Below are 25,555 nucleotides of genomic sequence, written 5' to 3'. Positions count from 1 at the left end.
CCAAATCCGAACCTCGACAGGGTCGAGAAGAGATAATCCCACTCGACCCTGTCGAAGGCCTTCTCCGCGTCCAAAGAAAGCAAAATTTCAGGATTAGGATTATGCTTGTCTTGCATATAGATAATGTTTAAAAGTCTTCTAATATTAAAAAACAGCTGCCTGTCTTTAACCCTTTAGAGCCGGTCGGAGCGGGCACGCTCTGTTTTACGTAACTATTTTTAAATCCCGGTAGCTCTGCAATCATGTAAGCTAGCGCAATAAATTTTTTTGCATATGAAACCGGAGGAGTTGTACTTACATCTTATGCCATCAACTTGTCCTAGGTCACGGTTTCCTTCCACATAAAGCTTTGCAAAAACTGCATAAAAAAGGCTTGCAGGAACAAAAACACAATATTCCAGAAACACGCTTTGCCGATCCGATCAGCTGTTCATAACACTTCCTACGTTGGAATAGACGTCAGCGCGAACTTTTGCATGTCCGCCATTACCTGCCCGAAACCGGAAGTGATGTCATTTTCGTGGAAATGTAGTCTTTGTGTCCGGGGATGGGCGTCCAGGTACACACCGGCTCACTCCTTGGCGGACGCTTATCGGGGCCTGGAGCCTGGGGCTTGCTCGGGCCACTTCGGAGGTGGGGTGCCCCCGGCCTCTCGGCCTGGGGCTCGGTCACTCAGGCACGGCTGGCTGCCGGTGGAGCTCACGGGCGCGTCACTGCAACTCCCCCTGGCTTCTGCTCCGCGGCTGCTGAGTGAGCCCTCATCTGGGACTCTCCTCAGCTCTTTCTGGGACAGTGGCGCGGCTGCCCCTCTGTTGGTCTTCCTTGGTCTCTTGTATTCTGGGGGCCTCTGGATGTCTGGAGTTTTGATCTCCTCCATACCTGCTTCATGCCCTGGAGGACGGGGCTGTGGCCCCCCCACACCCTCTAGCAGATCATTACATGAAGGAACCTTTTAAAAAACAAAAAACAAACGCGTCCATGCTCACAGGTGTACACACGGGTGATCACACCCACAAACTACACCCTTTTTGGCTCCTACCTCAAAGCACACTGTGTTCTGTTGATCTTATGTGCTGCACAATAATGTTTAATATTTAGTATTTACTGTCATATTCCCATATATCATTGTGATGTTGTTTATTCTATTACTCTTGTTCTCTTCTGCTTGTTTTCTTTTTTCTTTCTCAGCAGGTGACCCAGGTGATTGATATATGCATTTTTTTTTCTTTTTTTCTTCTTTCTTTTTTCTTTTTCTGCTCATTCTGTTGGTTTTTGGTTTTTGCCCTTCTCCCCCGTCCCTCTTCTCAGCTGTTTCTCTTTCCCTCTTTCTTTCTCCCCTTCTTTCCCCCAGTCAAGTCTGTCCCATATTCAGTAAGTGAAAATAAAATAAACAATAAAAGGTGAATCAAATGGACAAAAAAAAAAAAAAAAAAAAAAAAAAGGAAATGTAGTCTTTTTTACCATCAGGGCCTCAGGGCCTATACTGGTCTTTTTAAAAGTTATCTTTGACTTTATGACTTTCTGTGTCGTTTCTGGGATGCTTAGGACTCATATTGCACTGCTGGAAATAGTTTATTTTGATGCATATGCTGCTTTTTTGCAAATTTGCAGTATAATATTTATTTTCGTTTTTCCTGCAGTGTATAAAAATTGGTGTATTTCAAAAATAAAACTATGAAGACCCTCAAAATAAATTTCCTGTGGTGGGAAACTATTTTGTGCAACTTTTTTGTATTTACAGTGTTGAGGGATAAGCCTCTTAAATTTCTCTAACTACAAATATATGCTAAAAAAGCAAAAACGATTTTCAATTTTTTTGTAGTTTATTGCACTTTTTTGCAATTTATGTAATTACTATGCACTTAATGAATACATATTATTAAAATCTGGGCTATAATGGTTGTATTGATGTATAACAACTTGAAATGCTCCCAAAAATGGCACCACACCATGTAAAAATATAATATAAGCTCTGGCGGACTTGGTTCTATGGTAGGTCTTAAAGGGTTAATGAATCCTGTTTGGTCCTGAGATATAATTGTTGGCAGAACAGTTTCCAGGCGTGTTGCCAAAATCTTTGCATGTATCTTATTATCTACATTAATTAAGCTGATCGGTCTATATGAAGCCGGGTCTAAAGGATCTTTTTTATAGATCAAAGAGATGCTTGCCTGATACAAAGTCGGCGGTAGGGCTTTTTTGTCCAGCGCCTCATTATATACTTCTAGTAACAGGGGTGAGATATGGTCTTTAAAGGCCTTGTAAAATTCCGAAGTATAACCGTCTGGACCCGGAGCTTTGGAGTTCTGTAAATTATCTATTGCTTGCTGTATCTCTTGTATAGTTATGGATTTTTCGAGTTGTTCTACTTTGTCTGGGTTGATCACAGGTACACTAAACTTGTTAAAGAACATCTCAAATAGTGCGGGGTTCTTTTTTGATTCTGAGGCGTATAAGTCTACATTGAAACTTCTGAATATACTATTTATCTCCTTTGGGTCCCTCGTTATTTGTCCCGTAATGGTGCGAATTTCTGTGATCAACCTTGTTGCTGCTTGTCTCTTGATTTGTTGTGCTAGAACTTTACCCATCCTTTCCCCCTGTTCATAATATTTATATTTTGCCCTGGTTAGAAGCTTGACTGTTCTTGTGGTATACATCAATTGTAAATCAGCTTGCAGGGACAGTTTCTTCTTGTGCAAGACTGTTGAGGGCCGCACTGTGTGTTGTCTATCTACTTCCTGTATCTTGCCTTTTATACGTCTCTCTTCTTCTCTTCGTTGTTTATTCATTAGACTCTTCCGCGAAATTAACTGCCCCCGAATGTACGCTTTTAGTGCTTCCCACAAGGTAGACTTGGTAATATCTGGAGTGTTGTTAATTGACAGGTAGAAATCAATTTGGTTCTTAATGTCTTCTATCCCCTGTTTATTTGATAATAAACTATTATCAAATCTCCATATCTTTGTTGTGTGATTGAACCCGAGGGCTAGTTGCAAAAGGAGGGGGCTGTGATCCGACAACATTATTGTGCCATATTCACAGTGCTTTACTGATGGTAGAAATTTAGAATCGATTAAAAAAAAGTCTATCCTGGTATATGTCTGGTGGACCGGAGAATAGAATGAATATTGTCGCACATTAGGATTCTGAACTCTCCACGGATCAATTATTCCATAGTTTCCCATAAATTCCTGGATGGCCTTTGCCGATTTAGATATTTTGGCAGGTTTACTCGATGATCTATCAAGGTTAGTATTTAACACAAAGTTAAAATCACCTCCTATGATTAATTGATGAGTATCGATATCCAGAAGCTTTGATATTATCGACCGTATAAATTGCTCATCATCCACATTCGGAGCGTAAATATTTACTAACATAACTAAATGACCATAAAGTTTGCCAGTTACAATAACATACCTACCCTGAGTGTCTGGTAGTATTTTTGCTGCTGTAAATGGTACTCATTTTTTGATCAGTATGGCTGTGCCTCTGCTTCCAGCATTAAATGTAGAGTGAAATATTTGTTCTATCCATTTGCATCGTAATCTGTTGTGATCTTGTACTTTTAGATGCGTTTCTTGCAAAAAGATTATATCCGCGTTTACTTTTTTTAAGTGAGCTAAAATGTTTCCTCGTTTCACTGGTCCCCTGAGTCCCCTACAGTTCCATGTTACAAAGTTGACAAGATTTTGTGGTGCTCTCTCAGTAGAGGTACCAATAGTTATTAACTGTTACTGAGTGGTTGATGGATCTTACTCTGAGCTTTCTAAAAGTGATCCTCTGAAATTCACAACTTTCTTGAACCAAACTAAAGAACAACCTCATGAACTCAAACCGGAACCCTTTCTTCATTTGCAAAGAAAAGAAAAGAAAAGAAAAACAATTTTTGTCCAGCTTTTTACAGGCTGTAGACATCAGACTCACCACTAAACTCCTTAAGATTGTCTATTATTATATGCTATTCCCTCCTGGGTCATGTTTGTAAAGATGTGGCTAAGCGGTAGATGTGGCTGGGCTCTGGACGTGGGTACTGATGAACTTCTCTGCTTCGCGCGGATCTGTGAATGAGTGCTTAGCGTTGTTCACCGTTATAGTCAGCTTCGCGGGGTAGTACAGACTGTACGGGACGCCAGCATTCCGCAGTTTCCCTTTCACGGGGTTGAATGACGCTCGAAGTTTGCTGACCTCAGGATTCATGTCCGGGAAGATGTGTACAGGTGATCCTTTGTAGAAGAGGCGGCCTTTTTCCCTGGACAATCGTAAAATCTTCTCTCTGTCGGTGTAGTAGTGCAGGCGGACTATCATGGCTCTTGGGCGCTCCCCTGTCCGTGGTTTCGGGGCAAGGGTTCTGTGGGCTCGGTCTATCATGATAAGCGAATCATCATTTTCTTTCCCAAGCACTTCTGAGAAAAATTCTGCCATGAAACGGCTGGGGTTTCCCCCCTCTGCGTCCTCATTAATGCCCACCACACACAGATTGTTTCTGCGGCTTCTATTTTCTAAATCCAGGCATTTGTCGTGTAGCTTGTTGTAATCTTTCTTTAGGGTTTCGTGATCTTTCTCCAAGGCTGTTAACCTGTCTGTAGTGTCGCAGAGGGCCCGCTCCATGTCCTTCTGTATACTTGTTGTTTCTGCATGAGTTTCGTGCAGTGCCTCTATTTTCTGTGATAGCTCATGTCGAAGCTTATTGGTGTCTGCTTTAGCTTCTTCTCTTAGCGAGGAAATGTCCTCACGTAAGTTTTCATGCATATTATCTATCTGCGTCTTAATATCGTTCATCATACCGTCTCGGTAGGCTTGCAATTCGCTCCGAAGGATCCTCACGGAGATTGGCGAGTTCTGGCTCTTCGCCGCCAGATGTAGCAGAAGCTGATGACAAAGTTTTTTGCGTGTATTTCCGACTACTCTTCATGACTCGCTTTGGTCAGGAGGAGTTTGTACAGTTGAATCTTGGTCCAAATCAAAGTCAATATGTGTCCCAGGAGGTTTGGATAATCAAAAATCTTAGCGGAGCTGCCTTTCGCTGCTACTTACTCCATCGGCCGGAAGCGGAAGCCCCGTTGTTGAGAATTTTAATTGTAATTTTTGTATTATAGTTTATCACCAGTATTTGTTTTAATTTGTTTACTGGTTTGCGTGCACTTAAGATTTAAAAAAAAAAAAAAAAAAAGATCGCCACCACGGCAGACCCGATGGCATTTTCATGCTTCGCAGCATGATTTATTCTTACAATAATCACACGGTTGCTGTAACAGTACATTCAACGGCTTCAGCTCTCCCGCTGGCAGCCGTGCACATCACCACCACCAAACCTGCAGCGGCATCGCAGAACACGCCCTACCACATACACCCATCGCTCGCTTCACCTCACCCCGCGAGCAGGCGAGGGAATCGGCCTGGACCATCGCCACCCCATGGCCCAGCCCAGCGACGGGGAAGTGTCCACTCTGGCGGTTGCCCGCGCCTCCAGCGGAAGCCCAGGAGCTGGCCTGATGGCCACCCGTATGGCATGCAGAGTGGAAGTGAGCCGGGGCTCAGAGGCAGCTGGGCAGACGGCCGGCACGCAGGCTGCATGGTCCTGCGTGCCGAAGTGGACAGCACGCCGCCCTCAGGCAGGACCCCCGCGCACCTCGACCTCCATCTCCAGCTTGGCAGGTCTCGCTGGCGCGCCAGCCTCCAGCTCACCCCGAGCTGCGCGCTGTCCACTCTTACAGTGATCACCCGGTTGCTGTAACAGTAGCCTACATTCAATGGCTGCAGCCCTCCTGCTGCCAGCTGTACACATCAACACCAAAAACAACAACAGCACAAGCAGCGCACAGGTTTTAAGCCGGTGAGGCATCATTGTAGATGCAGTGAAGGTGAGTCCATCTCACCTGCAGCAGCATTGCAGACCACGGCCCACCACAAAAATAAAACATTTTTTTATTTAATTATAAATAAATTATTTCTCCTAATTATGTCCTGGGTTTTAACTAATTAATAATACCAAAGGAAACATCACAAAAAACACTTAAGGTGGTGAAAATTAATTGCGATTTAGCAATTCAATGAGGCATCCACCTTATTTATTGAAAAGTATCGTATCGGTATTGGTATCGGCGATACTGGCCCGAATTTACTTGGTATCAGATCGATACCAAAATATGCAGTATTGCACACCACTAACTCGTACTGCGTGCTAGCTAGCATGATGGAGTTTCTATACAGCTGGGTGGGTGCTTTGATGTTACTGATGTTGAACTTTATTTAATTCATAAGGTTAGTTTGTAGAGTTGCCAACCGTCCCGTAAAAAGACGGAATTGTCCTGCATTCAGAGAAATTATTAATAAATAATATTAATTATTTCGTGTTGAGCTGAGAGGGGACGCAGTTTGTCCCGGATTTCAGCTAGAATGAAAAAGACACAAAGGTGGAGTTATTCTTTGTCTTTGCTCCACAGCTGCCTCTTCTTCTCTCATTCTCTCCCCTCTCTCTCCTGTTTCTACTTCAATCATGAAACTGATCAATGATCAGCTAATCGGCTTTTCTCTCTTGTTTGTTTATCGCCCACTTTGCGCCAGAAAGAGGAAACCAGCGGATGTCGCACTAAACAACAGCAGCACGTTTAAGCTTGATCAGCTGTTGTTAGAATTTATTTAACATTAATTTCTAGTATCAGCTGATGTTTGCTGGAGCCACAGCTGTAAAAGCTGCTGGTCATGATATCGGTTTAGATATGTGGTGAGTGGGAAACATGAAGATGAAACCAGGAGATGTCCTTACTGAATCATCAGAGCTGAACAGGTGATAGAGAAACAGGTTTACCTTTTAGGTGACATGAATGAGTTGAAGGGAAGTTATGAACTGTTTCTGAGGGACAAATAACACCAGGATCCTTTTCTAAGTAGCTGACAGCTGGTAACTTTGCAGGGGCGGGTCTAGCAAAGTTTTGCCAGGGGGGCCAGGTGGGGCATTAACAGGGAGAGGGGATCACAAAGAAATACTTTCTTATTTTCATTTAAAATGTCTGGCTGTTATTAAATAATTATCTGATGTCATGGTCCTGGGTCGTTGACCCAGGGTTTTTGGTTTGTGATTATTTTCCTCTGTTCTAGTTATTCTGTGTCCTCCCCCCTTGTGTCCGGTTCGGGTTCTAGATTTCCTGTTTTGTTCTGAAGGTCTCTGTCTGTCTGTCATTGTGTTCAGCTTGTCTCCTCCGCTCATCATGTGTATTGGGTTCAGCTGTTCTTCCCTCCTGTGTGTGATTACCCGATTACCTTGTGTGTGTATATTTAGTGGGTGTCGGTCTGTGTTCGTTGTCAGCTCGTCTGCGTTCTATGGTGTTTCGTTCCTGTCTCTGCGTCGCGCTGACCCGCACCCTTTTGTATGCTCTCAGGTTTGTCATTTAGTTCTCCCAGTTTAGGTTTCTTCAGTTGTTTTCTCATGCTTCGTTGTCTGTTTCTGCCACTGTCACCTGTAAATAAACCCTCACTCATATCATCAGTCGGCTGCCTGCATTTTGGGTCCTCCTTTTCCTCCAACACCACACGGCTCACTCCGCCAGCCGTGACATCTGAAGCTTACAACCAAAGTTTTTATCTGATGTAAAATGTATAGAAATCATACATATACCAACCAGACTGTACATCACTGTCACAACAGCGTTTGTGACAGAAGGTCGGTGGTTCGATCCCAGGCTGCTTCCTGGCTGCATGCCAAATATCCTTGGGCAAGATACTAACCCCATGTTTGCCTACTGGTGGTGGTCAGAGGGCCCGGTGGCGCCAGTGTCCGGCAGCATCGCCTCTGTCAGTGCGCCCCAGGGCAGCTGTGGCTACAATGTAGCTTGCCATTGCCAGTGTGTGAATGTGTGTGTGAATGGGTGAATGACTGAATGTAGTGTGAAGCGCTTTGGGGTCCTTAGGGACTAGAAAAGCGCTATACAAATGCAGGCCAGGCAGGCCATTTGTTTTCATTCAAAGGCTTTATGGGTTTAATACCTGGTGGGCCGGTCTTTAGTCAAAATGCCGGGGCTGTTTTTTTTTTTTTGTCCCAGTCCAGTCCTGGGCACGACACGCTGTGTACTAATCTGAGAAGGTGCATCAAAAAATAAATGGCCGCGCCAGCGGTGCACATCGCAAATCAGCTCGCATAGACACATTAGTTGTGCCTCTTCTTAATGACGGTATCTTAACTAACAACCCCAAGTACCAGGTTCAACTTGTAATTGGCTAAAAATAGCTTAGCCTACTGGTGAGAGGGACATTGTTAGCTTTCCACAGTCCGACACTTCAAAAGCTTCAGGAGCTGTCTGCTCAGCACAGCATCAGCACCACGGAGTTACACGGATACATCCGTAGACTCGAGACACAATGCATTTTTGGGACCCACAGCTGTGTGTGGACCAAATGTTTTATTTTCTGATCAAACCAGAAATCTTTAATGAGCAGCTAGATTTGTCTTGCATTAACTGGCTGAGTTAATGCAACATCGAAGCAGCTGGAATCCACAGCTGTGTGTGTTCATGGCGCTTAACTGTCTTCAGAACATTGCAGAGGCCTTACTGACAGTATTTGGCTCTACATATCTGTGTGAGCAGATTTTCTCTCATATGAGTGTCCTCAGGTAGCCGTTATGGAGTTCTTGTTATGGATAAAAAGTGTCTTTTTTTTGTTTCAAAATAGCTCATAACTATTCACTTATAGCTGCCAACATCTGAGGAAATTTTAAATGGCACTCGCCATCAGAAAGGTTGCCTACCCTTGGAGTATCCAGTAAACTCCTCCTCCTTTACAACCAGGTAGACATGGAAGCAGTGATGTTTTACTTTTGTAAAATAGTAAAAGAGTGTTGTCACATTACCGTTCAGTTTGTGGGTTACAACAGAAAATTATACATTACATTATTGTTTTCATGTGTTATGTGGTATTATTTCCACAAACCGAGGACATTTTGACTGACTCATAATTATTTGTATTCTCCTGTAACTTTGCTGTACAAACAGCTAAAACCTCCAAAATTTCAAGAGTAATAAGTTATTATAAGAACTGTTTGAACTAAAAATCAAGAATGTGGGATACTATTTGTCCGTGATTTGGACAGGCTGCTCCTGATGCAGAGGTAACATTTTGTCGGGATAACTACTGCATGTTTATGTTGTTGTAGTTTCCCTTTGTCTTTTGTCACATCCTCCATGATGCTGTGTGTCTCTCTCGTGTCATCTCTGTGTTGCTGAGTAATTTCATTTCGAGTTCTGATGTTCTATAGTTTGCATTTTATTCAAGTTTTCCCTAGAGTTCCAGTAAGAAAGCTGGGATTAGATTTTAGATCTGCATTTCAGTCCTTCACTTGGGTCCACACTCTGCCTGCGAGGTAAATTACTGCCCTAGCTAACTAGTGCTGCTCTGGCATAATAGTTTTGCCAGCTAACAACCAAAAATTTATCTCTGAAAGACTGTGACCTTTATATTGTGGAAGCTTCCATTTCAGCAAATGTGGAAGTGGATGGGGCAAGAATAGATACATCTTGCTTTGACAACAAACAATATGAAAGATAATTATATTCATTCATACTGTCTGTTGGCATATCTAGTTTATAGTCATATGATCCCTGCAAGGAAATTAGTGTTTTCGTCACTCATCCAAGTGAAGAAGTCACTCATCCAAGTGACTTCTTCACTTGGATGAGTGACAAAACATTTATCCCACAAAACGCTACTTCCAGATGAACAGAATCAACTTTTTGGACACAAGATTGTTAGTTAGTAATTTAGAAATGAATATTGTCTGTATGGACTGCAATAAAGTTAGACACACCGGTGCGCCTATGGCAAAAAGTTAGTCTAGAGCCCTGGTTTTTATTACAGTATTGCTGTGCAATAGGCTCTACCAAATAAACCAGAATCTCTGGGAAGCTCTCCATCACAGCTCATAGATTTTTATCATGACAAAGTGGAATGTAATGTCAACAATGTCTGTGGTTTTCACATTGACTTCAGACAATATTGATTGCTCTGAAAAGCCTGTGTATCCTAGATACTAAACACGCGCTAGAGTGGGCCCTGATTCTGTATCTTCTGTATGGTACATATCAACAACTCTAAGTGTTTTGTTTTGTGTGGAAGGGGCTAGTTTCTGTCAAATAAATGTAGTAGATTTTGTTTTCACTTGATTGTATAAATAAAAATATAAGACTCAGCCCAAACATCACTACCAGTTCTAACCAGAACATAATCACATTTCCTGACCTCAAACATAACTTAATGGTAGATTTTGCCAGTTTACTCGTTTTTGATGGTAGCCAAATGCAGGTAAAGAACAACAACCAGATAATTCGTAAAAAACAAAACAAAACAAACAACAACAAAAAACAAACAAAAAACGTAAAAACACATGCACATACATACATACATATATCCCTGGATATATACATGCACATATAAAAATCATTATGAATTGTTAATCATGTTAATAGCAGTTGAGATTAATTATTTTGTGAAAATGTGTGCAGGAACCATCTACTGTAGCGCCAGAGTTGGAATGAGTTGTGCTGCAGATTTGACAAACCATGCATAATGGTGTGGGCTTTACCACCTGCACTTTGATCTCCACTGGTTGAAACAGTATGTGAAACGCATTATCAGGTGTCACTCTCCAACAGCAGCACAGCTTTTTGGTTATAGAAACATTCAGCTCCAAGGAGCTTTCATTTATGAGAGTGATGAGTAAATCTACTTGCTGATGATATGCTGCCAGGCTATTAGCGTCAGTCAGATGCGTGACCATGTCGTCTGCATATTTCAGAAGTGTCATATTGTTGAGATTACAGGTTATATTATTTATGTAAAGAGAGAATAAAATGGGAGATACAACACCCTGTGTTTACAACACTGTTTGAGGATTTTTCCTGTAAGAAATATCTGATCCATTTAACCAATAGACAAGAGTTTATCTATTATTTTGTGAGACAGTTAAGCTGGAGTGGGCCTGTAAGTGCCATGGGTCATAGTTTTTGTGATTTATGGTCTCGGTATGATGGTGGATTCCTTTCATGCATGTGGGACAAAGCCAGAAGCAGCTAGAATAGTTGGGTCATGACACCTTCAAGTGGGTTTATCCAAGAAAGTATGCAGACCAGTTTACTGGCCTCTGCTTTCTGCTCATCATGGTGTCGAGTCCTTACCAGTCCTCCCTCACATTCCCGGTTGTAAACTTTTCCTCCATTTTGTTCTTGTAGTGGATTTTGGCCAACTGCTTTCCTAGCTCATTTAATTTTTGTGAATCACCACTTAAAAAATGCCCATATTTTTTTTTTTATTTCAGATACATCTTCAGGTCTTTTGAGACCCAAGGCCTGTCATTTTGGTACAACCTGCTTAGATAAAATAAAAGAATCAGTACAAAATATCAGGTGAGAAGAAACTGAGTCAGTTAGCAGGTTAAGATCAGAATCATTGTTTTTGAAAAACACATTCCAGTCAGTCAGTTCTTAGTTTCTCAACCAACTCATTGTCCCATATCTTGATGGTTTCTGTTTGGATTTGGTTTGTTTTGTGTTTTTGTCTGAGGAAGTAAGAGAAGGAAGTAAGAGAATAATATTGTAGTCTGAGCAACCAAGGGGAGGGCAGGCTTTAGAGATACAAGCTCCAGGTACATTTCCATAACAGTGGTCCGCCTTTTGTTCAGTATTGTTCCAATACTAATATATCGAAATCAGGTCCAGGATCACACCAATATCCCAGTGATTGTGTGAAATAAGTTTATAATCCAAGATTGTTAAAGAATAATATTCTTGTCTTGCCAAAAACAAACCCACATCCAATAGAGCTTCTGTAATCAATGATCCATGTACCCAGAAGGATGACTTTATGTCTTAGTGCAGAGCTGTCCAACCCCAGGCCTCAAGAGCCCGTGTGCTGCAGGTTTTAGATGTGTCCATGATCCAAAACAGCTGGTTTAAATGGCTAAATTACCTCCTCAACATGTCTTGAAGTTCTCTAGAGGTCTGGTAATGAACAATAAAATCATTTGATTCAGGTGCGTTGACCCAGGGTGATATCTAAAACCTGCAGGACACCAGGCCTGGAGCTGTACACCCCTGTCTTAGTGTCAGAATGTGAATACCTTTAGCACATTTGTGTAAAACAGCATTTACTTGACAAATTAACAGGAAAAACCTAATTCACTAGCTGAAGATGCTTCCATAGAGTATATGATGAATCACTTATAAAGCATGTATTTTGGATCTTCACCTAATCACAACTATATGAGATTATAGAACAATATATTAAGGCTCTCCATTAGCATAATTTAAATAAATTAATAAATTAATAAATTAATAAATTAATAAATTAATAAATTAATTAATAAATTAATAAATTAATAAATTAATAAATTAATAAATTAATAAATTAATTAATTAATTAATTAATTAATTAATTAATTATAATAATAATAATAAAAAGACAGACACAGCTGACATGTTTGGAATTAGAAATGGTTATATTTGGAAAATAAGGCAAAGTGCCAAGCTATTAGCCAATCGGTAAACTGCATTACACAGACCCAGATATTTGCTAATAAGTCCTTATATGAAAATAAAACTCTAGAATTTAAAGCCCGAGAACAGATTTCTTGAATGATTTAGAACAATTAACTTCATTACAAACCAAATAGTTTCATATGTAACTGGGAAAAAAGTGTCATAAACTTAGTGACATTAATTAGCTGAGGTCCAGCTTAACAGACAAACAGGACATTTAGCAGCTTAATCCATGCATAAAATTCTAACACTGCTCTCCTAAAAAAGCCTGACTTTTACGTTTTGACACAATATAAACATTTTAATGGCTCAATTAAAAAAAAAAAAAAAGCCCCATGAATATTAGCTATAGCTTTTTTACTTATTTAGAAACAGTCGCTAATTAAGTTGATTTATGTGCCAAAATTTGGGCATTTCTCTTTTTGCTTATTGACTCACTTTTATAGTCAGCCTCGAATAGCCATACAGTTTCCTGCAATGTTTGATGCTCTCATCTAGGTCACATTTTTTTGGTTTTATTTCAGTGGAAACTTTGGAAGAAGTCGTTTCAGGTTCCTTTGGATAAATACAAGAACTGTACTATTTGGGTTTTTTACAAAGTTGTTATCATTCTCAATCGGTCCCTTTTAAAAAAAATGTGTGCTTAATTACAGTTGTTATGTGCAGGCAATGCATCACTGCCAGGAACAAGAAGTTGGATGAGGTCTTTGGACTTTGACAGCAGTCAGTTATTGCTCTGTGATCATACCTCTATTGACCCTTCTCAAGACAACATATTCATAAATCCTGCTAACAAAATATTCCAAGAGAAGGTCATTCACTTGCTCCATAAACAACTGTGACACTAATCCAAACTGCAGGCAGAAAGTTAAAAATTAAACCATTGCTTTATAGAATTTGGTTGCTGAGGTGCAGCTCTGATGAACCATCAAAAATAATCCTTTATCACAGGAGACATTGTAATGATGATCAGGGGTGCTGTAAGGGGGAGAAAAGTGATGACGTTTCTAATGGGGGCCTAGAAAAAAAATAGAACAGGCAATTAGTCATTTTTTAAACAAAATTATTAACCTTTCACTATAAAATAATAGGTTTTCATACTTACATACTTATAAACTCATATACATATTTGTTTTCTAGTATTAGGTTTGTTTTGTCGACTTACTATCAGCTTTTTTCATGATTTAGTTTGCTCCATGATCACGCTCTCCTAGGATGTAGGATATATACACACACACATATATATAATGGCTTGCATATATCAGTCTTGTACAAAATTGATGTATTTATCTAAATAAAGGCAGAAAGTCTGCTTGAATGTCTGTGTAGACTTCGATTTTGGGGTTGGCATGGTTTGCAATAATAAAGTGGTAAAAACTCCAATCCAGCCAAAAAGACAGCTTCGAAAAACATGAAGGACCGTGTGAATTTTGGAATCTTAAAAATATATTTTAATAGGAGAATCCTTTGCAGGATACCTAGAAGTGGTAGTGCCAGTCAGATGTTTGTAGCTGTGGGTGTCTGGACTTTTAAAGCACTTTTAAGAAAGTTAATGTTCAGTTTTAGAGAACGACTGGATGGTTCGAGTAACAGTATAATTTTAGCACTTACAGATCCGACAGTGAGTGGTTCCCGTTACTCATCCAGTCTCAGAAAGCACTGGTTAAAGTGTTTGTGTATTTATTGATTTATTTTAAGTAATTGTGTTTTATGTATATTATGGTTTTATATTTTTACAAATGCTTTATATACTTATTTATATACATATATATATTTAATGGTATACCTTGTGTTGTGTGTGTGGGGGGGGGGGAGTTGTGTGTGTGTGTTTCTTGTCTTGTTTTTATGGACATGTAGTCTGCCAATAAAGATTGAATTGAATAGCTTATCCTACTGAGAAAGACCTCATGGCTCGTGGCAGTTCGTCTTGTAATCGGAAGGTTGCCAGTTCGAGCCCTGGCTCGGAAAGTCTCGGTCGTTGTGTCCTTGGGCAAAGACACTTCACCTGTTGCCTACTGGTGGTGGTCAGAGGGCCCGGTGGCACCAGTATTGGCAGCCTCACCTCTGTCACTGCACCCCAGGGCAGCTGTGGCTACAATGTAACTGGCCATCACCAGTGTGTGGCTGTGTGTGTGAATGACTGAATGTAGTGTAAAGTGCCTTGGGATAATTAGGGACTAAGTAAAGCGCTATACAAATACAGGCCATTTACCATTTACCCAGGGCAGTTCATATTACACTTATGTAGTTGATAGAACAGAATAATTGATAGAATAAGAGGTAAATGACAGAAAAAGTTTCCTGCTTTTTCACTAATATATACTATAGACATTTCTGTGTGTGTGTGGGAAGTGTGTTGTCCACAATGTGTTCCCAGTAAAAAAAGAAGAAAAAACATTTTGTTTGAATTAACAAAAACTGCATGTGGCCCACGACATAAAAATGAGTTTGACATCCCTACTCTAACCTGACTTGTTATAATTTTATATTGGCAATAAGACAAAGTCATTTTTGCTTTATAGATTTTTTTTTGTCATAGCAAATCTCATTTCTTAACACCGAAGTACCAGTCACTATGGGAAAACAGTACTTTATTGTTTAATAATGCACTGGGTGTTAAAGTGTCCACCCCCAGCCCCTTGACCCACCTTTGTGATAAGGAAACACTTTCAGTGTCAGTTCATATTTTTTCTGGACCAGGGGCGGATCTACTGTGATTGCATTGGGTGGCATCGAAGTTTTGTCAGTAGCAACCAACAGTGCAGTTTTCTGACATTTTGCTTAAATTTATGAATGTAACAATTGTATATCTAACTGACCACCTCATGTTGTGCAGTTTTCTGGATTTTATACTTGGGCTACATATTTATTTATTATATAGGCTATAGAGTACTTCAAAATAAAGATCACCTTTTTTTTAATGTAACTAAAATGTTTTATTTGGGCCAGAGCCAAAAAGAAAGTTCAAGAGGATGTTAATTTGAAACGTGTGTATACTTGCTGCATTTGATGTATTTTAACCACATATAGTTCACATTACAGAAAGTAACACCTGTATAGTTGTAAAGAAATGGCTTTGATTTTACCACCCCGTGTGATTTCCATGCCACCCTAAGAAAATGTCTCTAGATGCTCCCCTGTTTAGCACTTGTAATTCAGTTAAAAAATGATAAGTTGTTTGATATGCTACTATAATAATAATAACAATAATAACAGACTACAGGACCACCAAACCCTCCCCCGCATCCTCTGATGTCTCCTTCCTCAACGAGCTCAAGAACTTTTATGCTCGTTTTGAGCGAGGGAACCCCACAACCACAACCAAAGCAGACATGACGCCAGACCACCAACCTATGACTCTCTCCCCCACCGATGTAGGAGCGGTGCTGAGCAGGATCAATGTCCACAAGGCTGCAGGCCCTGATGGCATCCCCGGGCATGTTCTCAGAGCGTGTTCTGGGGAGCTTGCAGGAGTGCTCACAGACATATTCAATCTGTCCTTGGCCCACGCTGTGGTACCGGCCTGCTTCAAATCCACCTCCATCGTCCCGATACCCCGATACCCATCTTGCCTCAATGATTACCGCCCAGTAGCACTCACCCCCATCATCACTAAGTGCTTAGAGCGACTGGTCCTAGCACACTTCAAATCCTGTCTCCCCCCCACCCTGGACCCCCACCAATTCGCATACCGCCGGAACAGGAGCACAGAGGATGCAGTCTCCATCGCAATGCACTCTGTCCTCTCACACCTGGACAACAACAACACCTACGCCAGAATGCTGTTTATAGACTTCAGTTCAGCATTCAATACAATCCACCCCTCACAACTCATCAGGAAACTGACAGACCTGGGTATCAGTTCCCTCATCTGCAAATGGTTACTGGACTTCCTGACCAACCGCCCCCAACATGTCCGGCTGGATAACCGCTGCTCATCTACCATCACAATGAACACCGGTGTACCACAAGGCTGTGTGATGAGCCCTTTCCTCTACTCCCTCTTCACCCACGACTGCAGACCTGCTGATGGTTCCAACACCATCATTAAGTTTGCAGATGACACCACGGTGATTGGCCTCATCAGTGACAACGATGAGGCCGCCTACAGGGAGGAGGTGGATCGTCTGGCTGAGTGGTGCGACAGAAACAACCTGCTGCTTAACACCGAGAAGACCAAGGAGCTCATCGTGGACTACAGGAGGAATGCTGACCCACATCCACCCATCCACATTAAGGGGACGGCTGTGGAGCGTGTGAGCAGCTTCAAGTTCCTGGGAGTCCACATCTCCGAGGATCTCACCTGGACGACCAACTGCTCCAAGCTGGTCAAGAAGGCTCACCAGCGCCTCTTCTTCTTGAGGACTCTGAGGAAGAACCACCTGTCCTCAGACATCCTGGTGAACTTCTATCGCTGCACCATCGAGAGCATCCTGACCAACTGTATAACAGTCTGGTACGGGAACTGCTCTGCCTCGGACCGGAAGGCGTTGCAGAGGGTCGTGAAAACTGCCCAGCGCATCGCCGGAGCACCACTTCCTGCCATAAAAGACATCTACAGGAAGCGGTGTCTGAAAAGGGCTGGGAAAATCATCAAAGACCCCAGTCACCCATCACATGGACTCTTCACCCTCCTGCCCTCTGGGAGGCGCCACAGGAGCCTCTGGACTAAGACCACCAGGTACCGGAACAGCTTCTTCCCCACAGCTGTCAGACTCCTGAACTCTGCCTCCTGACATCTGACCCACGTTAAACTCATGGACTGAACATACACACACCCACAATGGACAACTGTACCCTCAAACACAATAATAACATGGACTGAACCACCACTCACAACCACTAGCACTTTATATAGCCTCTGTAGAAACTATCTACACCCTCACTTATCTTAACTGCACTACTGTATAGCTCTGTGTAAATAATCATTCTGTACATTCGATAATCTTTAATCCTACAACTGTTTACAACTTGCATAGTTCCCATTTCTGTATAGCTGTATATCCCAGATTCTGTAAAGTTATTTATTTCATATTCTGTATAGTTTTTCATATTTATATCCTGTTCATATCCTGTACATAGCTTGTACTCACTACAGCCTGTACATACTTATAGTTATAGAATATTCACAACATACTTCATACCGTGTACATTATAACATACCATAATAGACCCATTTCTGTAATATACTCACATATCTATATTATTGCTAATATATATTGTAATATATCTATATCACTAAAGCACTTCTGGATGGATGCAAACTGCATTTCGTTGCCCTGTACCTGTGCATGTGCAATGACAATAAAGTTGAATTCTATTCTATTCTATTCTAATAATTCTTATTATTCTTATTCTTATTATTAGTATGAATTTTGGTTAAAACTATTTTTTTTTGTTTTGCATTGGTGACCATGGTGACAGTGATGTTGTGTAAAACTATAACAATTCAAATGTGTTCAAGGTTAACTTGGCAATAATGTAATTTCATGGGTGGTGCTGCGATGATAGCTCTCATTAAACTTTAAAACTTTAGAATCTTCTGTTCAAGTCTTTTCAAGTCTTTCAGTCTTGTATAATTTTAGTTGTTTAGTAATTTACACCGACTGTTATCTCACATCATATGACATCTAGAAATCAAAGGTCACTTTAGCCTTCTCGCCACTGTTTTACGACCCGTCTAGTTTCCAGGACACCTTATAAGTGTGATGAACCATAATCTTTAGTTATATAGCCCTTAGTTTAAAAATAACTATCAAATCTATCTCTAAATTTTCTACAAAAATATAAGAATATTGGGTCAACTTTTACCAGGAAGTCTTCTTTCTCTGCTTCACTTTGTTTGGTTTTAACTAACAAGCAATGAGGAAGAGCAAAGGGTAATTTTAATATTGTTTTTGATGATCCAATAATATGCCATCCAGAAGTCAAAAGTTTGAAATAGTAACTCAAAGCTATAATTTAGCTCTGCCAGGAAATGTTCTTTCTTTTTTCAGTAGTAAAAACAACCACACATGTTTTATTTTGCTAGGCTCACAACTAAAAAAAATAAATAAATAAAAAAAAAAAAAAGAAAACTTGAACCTGAAGACCAAGAAGAACATTTCTCTCTGCACTCTCTTGGCATTCATAGGTCAATATTTTGGGTCACAATCTCAAAAATGTGACATTTTGACTAAGCTCTACCTGGAAATTTATTTATGTCAATGTTGGAAATGGCTTCCATAGTTTCATATGTTAGGATTAAATTTCAACAGTGGAAAATGGTCACCACAATTATAAGTACAAGCAAAAAAATCTATTTGAATTTTTAAAATCTGTTATACTATTATAGCACCTGATTTAACCATAAAAGTGATTTATCTTCACTGTTTATGGGATTAGTTTTGATATATGATGTAAATTAGGCATAACCATAGAAAATAAAAGGTTTGGGGCCACTTTTCATGAAAGTCTTGTTTCTCTTCTTCACTTTGTTTGGTTTTAACTCCCAATCGATCCTGATGGTTCACAGTAATTTTAATGTTGTTTTTGCACAACCTAACATAATCCTTTTTCTCTGCACTTCATAGAGCTCATATGGTAAAGTAATAGCGTGTGAATTGTATGTTTGTAATCAGCACCACGCTGTTCTGGACTGGCCTTTAAAATATCCACTAGATAACCAAGCTGGCAAAAAAAGTCATGGAAAATTGATAGGTGGACGAAAGGCTTGAAAAGTGGGCTTCCTGGCCTGGGCGTGACCTGCACTTAGCACACTGCCTAAATGAGGAGTGGCTACTCATTAAAACCGCCAGTGGAGGAGTATTATCAGTTTTAAACCCAAAGATTTAGAGAACTACAGACGTGGCCACTTCTAACCTTCATTGACTTTTTTTTCCTGTGGTAAAGATGTTTTTAATTTTTCCAATGGCTCAAAAATTCATCCTCCTGTTTGTCCTTTGGCTTGTTGTAGCCATTTTCAGTAAGTAGCCTGATTTTATTGGATCAACTTTAAAATCCTCTTTTTTTTCAGTTTAATAGTGATGATGATGATGATGATAGAGTAACACGGTAGAGCACATATTAACAAATGAAAACATCAGATAAACTTAAGAGGTGAAATATTCATTTTAATATTGTTGTTTTTTAATTTCATTAGGTTTTCATTTTAATTGAGTCTAAACTGTTATGTACACAGGTGGGGCCTAATAGGCTTTATATAAATAGTAGATGAATAGATTTTTTTTTTTTTAAGAATTTGCAGTCATTCCTGATCCAAGATTACGGCTGTAACAGCGAAATTGAGAGATACCCATGGCGTAAGACTGCCTGGATTAATGTTCTCTAATCAAAATATCTCAAATTAGCTTGAATATGAGAATATTATTTTCATGATTAACAGTTACTAGTTCTTTTCCCCTTTTGTTTTGCTTCTATACAAATTCTATACACTCATATGTTTGTAATAATTGTGTAACTCGAACAGCTTTCTTTTGCAGCATTGTGTATCTGGGCTGGTTTAGCACATACATAAGTAAATTTGACCAGTGTGTCTGTGTCAACAGTCCCACAATATTTCATTTTATTATTTTATGACCCTGTTGTTGTACCACATCCTTTTGGCATGGAACAATAAAGGAAGTCTCTTTGTTCACTTCAGATCCTGCAAACTGTTTAATGCTTTACATGTCTGAAACCTAAATGATGGTTGAGTGAACTTTATGTTCTCCATGCAGAGTCTGTGTCACTGCTGGTGCTCTCTTACTGAGACTGAGAAATAATCCAATTTAACTCTGTGTTTCCTAATTAAAAATAAAATCAGTAAATAATTAATATATCTTCATGTTTTAGTTAGAGTTATTTATGTATTATCCATATAAATGTGAAATGGCATTTTTATCAGAAAAGAACATTTTCAGTGAGTTTGACACTGACACCCCCACAAACTACTTCTCCTTTTTCTCCTGCGTTTCATGCCTGCTCATATACTGTATGATCCTGCTTTAATAACTTTGATTGAGTTTTTTCTGGCTTGCTTCCTGGGTATAAAATTTCAAAAGTTATGAACAAAGGTTATCATGTACTAACTACTGCATTTAAACACACCTCTTAGCAACAGGCGTTTCAACTACTGCAACAACAGACGTTTCAACTACTGCAGCAACAGGCGATTCAACTACTGCAACAACAGACGTTTCAACTACTACAACAACAGACGTTTCAACTACTGCAGCAACAGACGTTTCAACTACTGCAGCAACAGACGTTTCAACTATTGCAACAACAGACGTTTCAACTACTGCAGTAACAGGCGATTCAACTACTGCAACAACAGGCGATTCAACTACTGCAACAACAGGCGATTCAACTACTGCAACAACAGACGTTTCAACTACTGCAGCAACAGACATTTCAACTACTGCAACAACAGGCGATTCAACTACTGCAACACCAAGTACTCAATTTAAAGGTAATTCGATTGCTCTGGATCCAAATGTTCACAGGTTATACTGCTTATATAGTGTTTCAAATTGTGTGTGTGTGCACGCACTTGTTTTGTTTCTCACTTTAAAGATCCCTGCAATTCAAATCCCTGTGGCACTGGAAGCACCTGTGAGGTCCGTTATAACGACACATATGTATGCTTGTGCCTGGCTGGTGATTTCTACAACAATGTTTCAAAGATTTGTGAACGTTGTAAGTATTTGTTTGTGTGCCGCTATGAAGTTTTAAGTTTATGTGACAGTGACATAATGAAGATTATATAGTAACATATAATGTTATTTTCTTGATTTCAGCCAAAGTTTTCCCTGGAAAACTTCAACTAAATAAAGATTTTAATGACAAAATGAGAAACCACACATCAAAGGAATTTAAAGAAACTGCAGATATAATTATTGCTGAGGTAAGTAATCATGTAGTACTCTCTATCAATAAATGTATCTTTATAGACATTTTTTTTGAAATTGCACTTGACATTACAAGATAAATTTAAGCTAAAATTGAAAACAATTATATCTTACTCATCTTGACCAAAACATATTTTCCTTTGAAAACACAGCTTGATAACGTTTATAATGGGAAGGATGGTTACTCTGGATCTATAGTGCTGAAACTCCTGTAAGTCTCAGACTGACAACAACTTTTACCGTACCATTTTTCAGCCTATTTTACATCACAGAACACTATGTTATTATCCTGAGTAAATACAGGATGCAATTATCACTAAATGTGATTTTTCCTTTACAGGCCAAGAACCACTTCTAGGTCAAGGAATACGGCTTTGAAGGTCGATGCATTAGTAGACATCACCTTCAAAGCCAGTTCTGATATCAAAGTAGCTGAAGTTGAGGAAACACTAAAAGAGTGTCCGGACGTGAAGTGTACCGTGATTGGGAAGACCTTTGAGAGTAAGTTTATTACATGTATTCTAGTGTGTTGTGTTTTTTATCGATATATTTCTAGAACAAGACTCACTGTAGATATAGATTTATTTTCAAAAAGAATACAATTGACAAGATGTGTTTCAGAATCTTAAATGAAACTCTTTCACCCATCTGTCAAAGATGATTTAGCTGTAATAACAATATAATGGATGTCACAATCAGGACAGCTGTTGCCATTACATATATTCTAATCTTTGCATTTATAATTCAGTGAGTTATGATGTTCTGATGATAATATTTCTAAACTGAAGTCATGCTGTTAATTTCATTCAAGGGTTTATTGCATGGATTATTAGTGATTCATTTATTTCACTGTTGTACATGTTATGAAACATGTCTTTGAGTACTGAGACTTTTTTCTCTCCTTCATTTAAAGCTAAGAACCTGTGTGATAACACTCCCTGTGATGAAAAAAATACAAATTGCACATCAAGCGATGGAACTTTCAGCTGTACCTGTAAAGAAGGCTACAAGAAAACAGACTACAGTACTAGAATGTGCATTGGTAAGATGATTACCTGAGCAAAGTAAGTGGTGTGTGTGTCTGTATGTGTCTTATGTAAGCAAACGACAAAGTGTTTCAATTTTTCTTTTTACAGCTTGTCCCCTTGGGGAAAAATTTAAGGATAATGAGTGTGTGAAGTAAGTACTCCTTCCCCTCCTGTATGTCTTCTATTGTTATAAAGCTTGCGTTAAAAGAAATCCTAGAATCAACCTTCTTCTTGTCTTCCAGATGCTCATTTGGTTATTCTGGTTTTAACTGCTCAGAAAGTGAGTATACTGCATGTTTTTAAAAGTGAAAGCAGAAACATGCTTACTTAATGACAATTATTTAAAGAAAAACCTCACAAGATTAATGACAACATGTGATACAATAGATAGAAAGGTTATTCAAAAGCTGGAAAATTTAATAAAAGTTTTTAAATAACCTGCCTTGATGTCCTCTTCATTGTGTTTTATTAGACTGGCAGCTCATTCTGGTAATCGTGGGCTCTGTGCTTGGAGGACTGCTGCTCATAGCCCTCATCCTTCTACCAGTAGTAGCTACCCAGTAAGTTTCTTAGCAATTCATTTGCCCCCATAAATGTGAGAAAGTGTTTTTCTCACTTTGATTTAGGCTTTATTGTAGATGCAAATGCATTTAAAATCAAGAGAATTTGTTCATGTCTGACAGACTCAATAGTAAATTACAATATTTTTTTCCTGCTGTGATTTCAGAAAATCAAACAAAACCTCCAAGAAGAGCAAAAGTGCAGAAATGGAAAAACCCTACACTAACCTGAGTTCTGCCTCACAACCGATGGCTAGCAACAAGTTTGGCCACAGCCAGGGAGTCTCATTTAACAGGTCAGCCAATGGCCATTCAGGTTTTCAGAATGGTGGGGTGCCTGTGTTCCCACGAGCTGCCACCACCACCAACAGCTGGGATAACAGGACCAACCTGGAGATGAAACCAAGCAATGGCCGACAAAACTTTGGACATATGAACAGTGGCTCAGAATATTCCTCTGTGTGTATAAAGAAGAGATACGTTCATCAGATTTTTGGATTTTTTAGTGTTTGCTGTTAAATTTACTCTCATTCTTTTTTTTCTCTGTAGCGGTTATATGATGAACCAGAGGACATACGCCCATACGCTCAGACTCGACCTCAGAACAACCCGTATGCCGAGAATCAGCCCAGGATCAACCCGTATACTCAGAACCAAGGCCACAGCAACCCGCACTACACACACGATGATGGAAGACGCTACTATTAGTACAAAATCAGAAAGGCTCACTATACAATGACATTTTTGAAGGTTTATGTTTTTAAATTTGTTTTATATTTCCTGTATGTTCATTACATACATCTTATGTGACTGACAACAGTACAAACTGTCATAAACCAATCTTGTCTGATTGTGACTACGTTATATCAAGTTGGAGACATGATTTCGAGGATTGGTCTCATTTTTTATCCGTTTTGATTTAATGAATTATGAGTTATTAAAGAGTTGTCTATTTAAATTGAATGAAAACCCTGAACACTCATGCCCAAATATATTGCGATAATGAGGTGCTGCTTATGATTGTTCCTTTGTCTGATAAATGCTTCATTCGTCTGTGAATTCACAAATTTGTTGCATGTAAATACGTTACATGTTTGTGATGAACTGAAATTTGATGTTTAATTCAGTTTTTGTGAATGAGACGAGTTTATTCTAATAAAATTATAAGAACCTGTGTGTAGTATATATTAGCATCAAGCGGTGAGGTTGCACACATATATGTGTGTGTCTCAAAAAAGGAAACTCAAAGATGTACACTTGATGTCAAACCCGGTCAGTTCAATTGCCATCCAGACTGTATGTACTGAGTAAGGGTCCCTCCACTAAACACCCCATGATAACCCAGGTTACCTTGGATATGAGTGAGAGATGGATAACTGAAGGCATACCAACTCAGACATCGTCTGGATTAACAAGGTCGGTGTCAGGTGTTGAGGTCTCTGTCCAGAAAAGCACATTCCTAGGAACACCAAAGGTACTGCACAGGACCCTCAAGCTCTGATTTTGAAGAATAGACTGTCCACAGGGGTGAGAGGGGAATTTAATATATATATATCCATCCATCCATAGGTCCCTCATCCTATTCATGTAGCCCCTTCCGCCAGGGTTACTTGCATAGTAGCATTCCAACAACGCCCTGTTTTCATCTCTTGCCCACCAATGCCTTCTTGTTCCAGTAGCCCACTTTTCGTCAGGGTGCCCTGGTTCCTCAACACCTGACGCAGACCTTGTTGATCCGGGCGACATCCGAGCCAGCATGCCTTCATATTTATCTGTCTCGCTCATGTCTGCGGTAGGCTTGCTTAGCATAGGGGGTCTAGCCTTAGGACCCTTACTGGATACAGACGCCCCAGGCAGGAATCGAACTTGCAATCCTCTGTTCCAAAGGCGTGTAGTCTAACCACTACGCTATCCAGCTGCTATCCAGCTGGTGGCTAACCAACCGGACATAGTGGTGGTAGACAAACAGAAGAAGACGGCCGTAGTGATTGATGTAGCGGTTCCGAATGACAGCAATATCAGGAAGAAGGAACACGAGAAGCTGGAGAAATACCAAGGGCTCAGAGAAGAGCTCGAGAGGATGTGGAGGGTGAAGGTAACGGTGGTCCCCGTGGTAATCGGAGCACTAGGTGCGGTGACTCCCAAGCTAGGCGAGTGGCTCCAGCAGATCCCAGGAACAACATCGGAGATCTCTGTCCAGAAGAGCGCAGTCCTGGGAACAGCTAAGATACTACGCAGGACCCTCAAGCTCCCAGGCCTCTGGTAGAGGACCCGAGCTTGAAGGATAAACCGCCCGCAGGGGCGTGCTGGGTGTGTTTTTATATATATATATATATTTTTTTTTTTTTTTATGTAAATATAAATAAACAAGTCCCTATAAATCATTCACACGGATCATTTAAATTGATCTTGCTACTCTATGTATAAGTTGCAGATTGGATGATGCCCTGTTTTTGTATATACAGAGTGTATTTTATCTTTGACTTCAATAACTGATTAAAGTCAGTAATTTATAGGCAAAGTAAATATATATTTTCCCAGTTTTG

The 25,555-nt window shown here is 39.9% G+C and overlaps 1 protein-coding gene across 1 annotated transcript; it reads left to right on the top strand.

The window, feature by feature from the left end:
* Positions 1–19,826: 19,826 nt before the first annotated feature.
* Positions 19,827–23,717, top strand: LOC308391146 (uncharacterized protein; the record flags this gene model as incomplete). Its single annotated transcript, XM_080873614.1, has 8 exons — positions 19,827–19,831; positions 20,626–20,967; positions 21,762–21,922; positions 22,558–22,600; positions 22,692–22,729; positions 22,922–23,009; positions 23,177–23,468; positions 23,559–23,717. 8 exons carry the CDS (start codon positions 19,827–19,829, stop codon positions 23,715–23,717), a joined length of 1,128 nt encoding a protein of 375 aa, XP_080729740.1.
* Between the last annotated feature and the right edge of the window lie 1,838 nt (positions 23,718–25,555).

Source organism: Rhamphochromis sp. 'chilingali' (assembly GCF_963969265.1).
Source record: "Rhamphochromis sp. 'chilingali' genome assembly, chromosome: 22".
Lineage (NCBI taxonomy): Eukaryota > Metazoa > Chordata > Actinopteri > Cichliformes > Cichlidae > Rhamphochromis > Rhamphochromis sp. 'chilingali'.
This window is presented reverse-complemented; position numbering and strand designations above follow the sequence as displayed.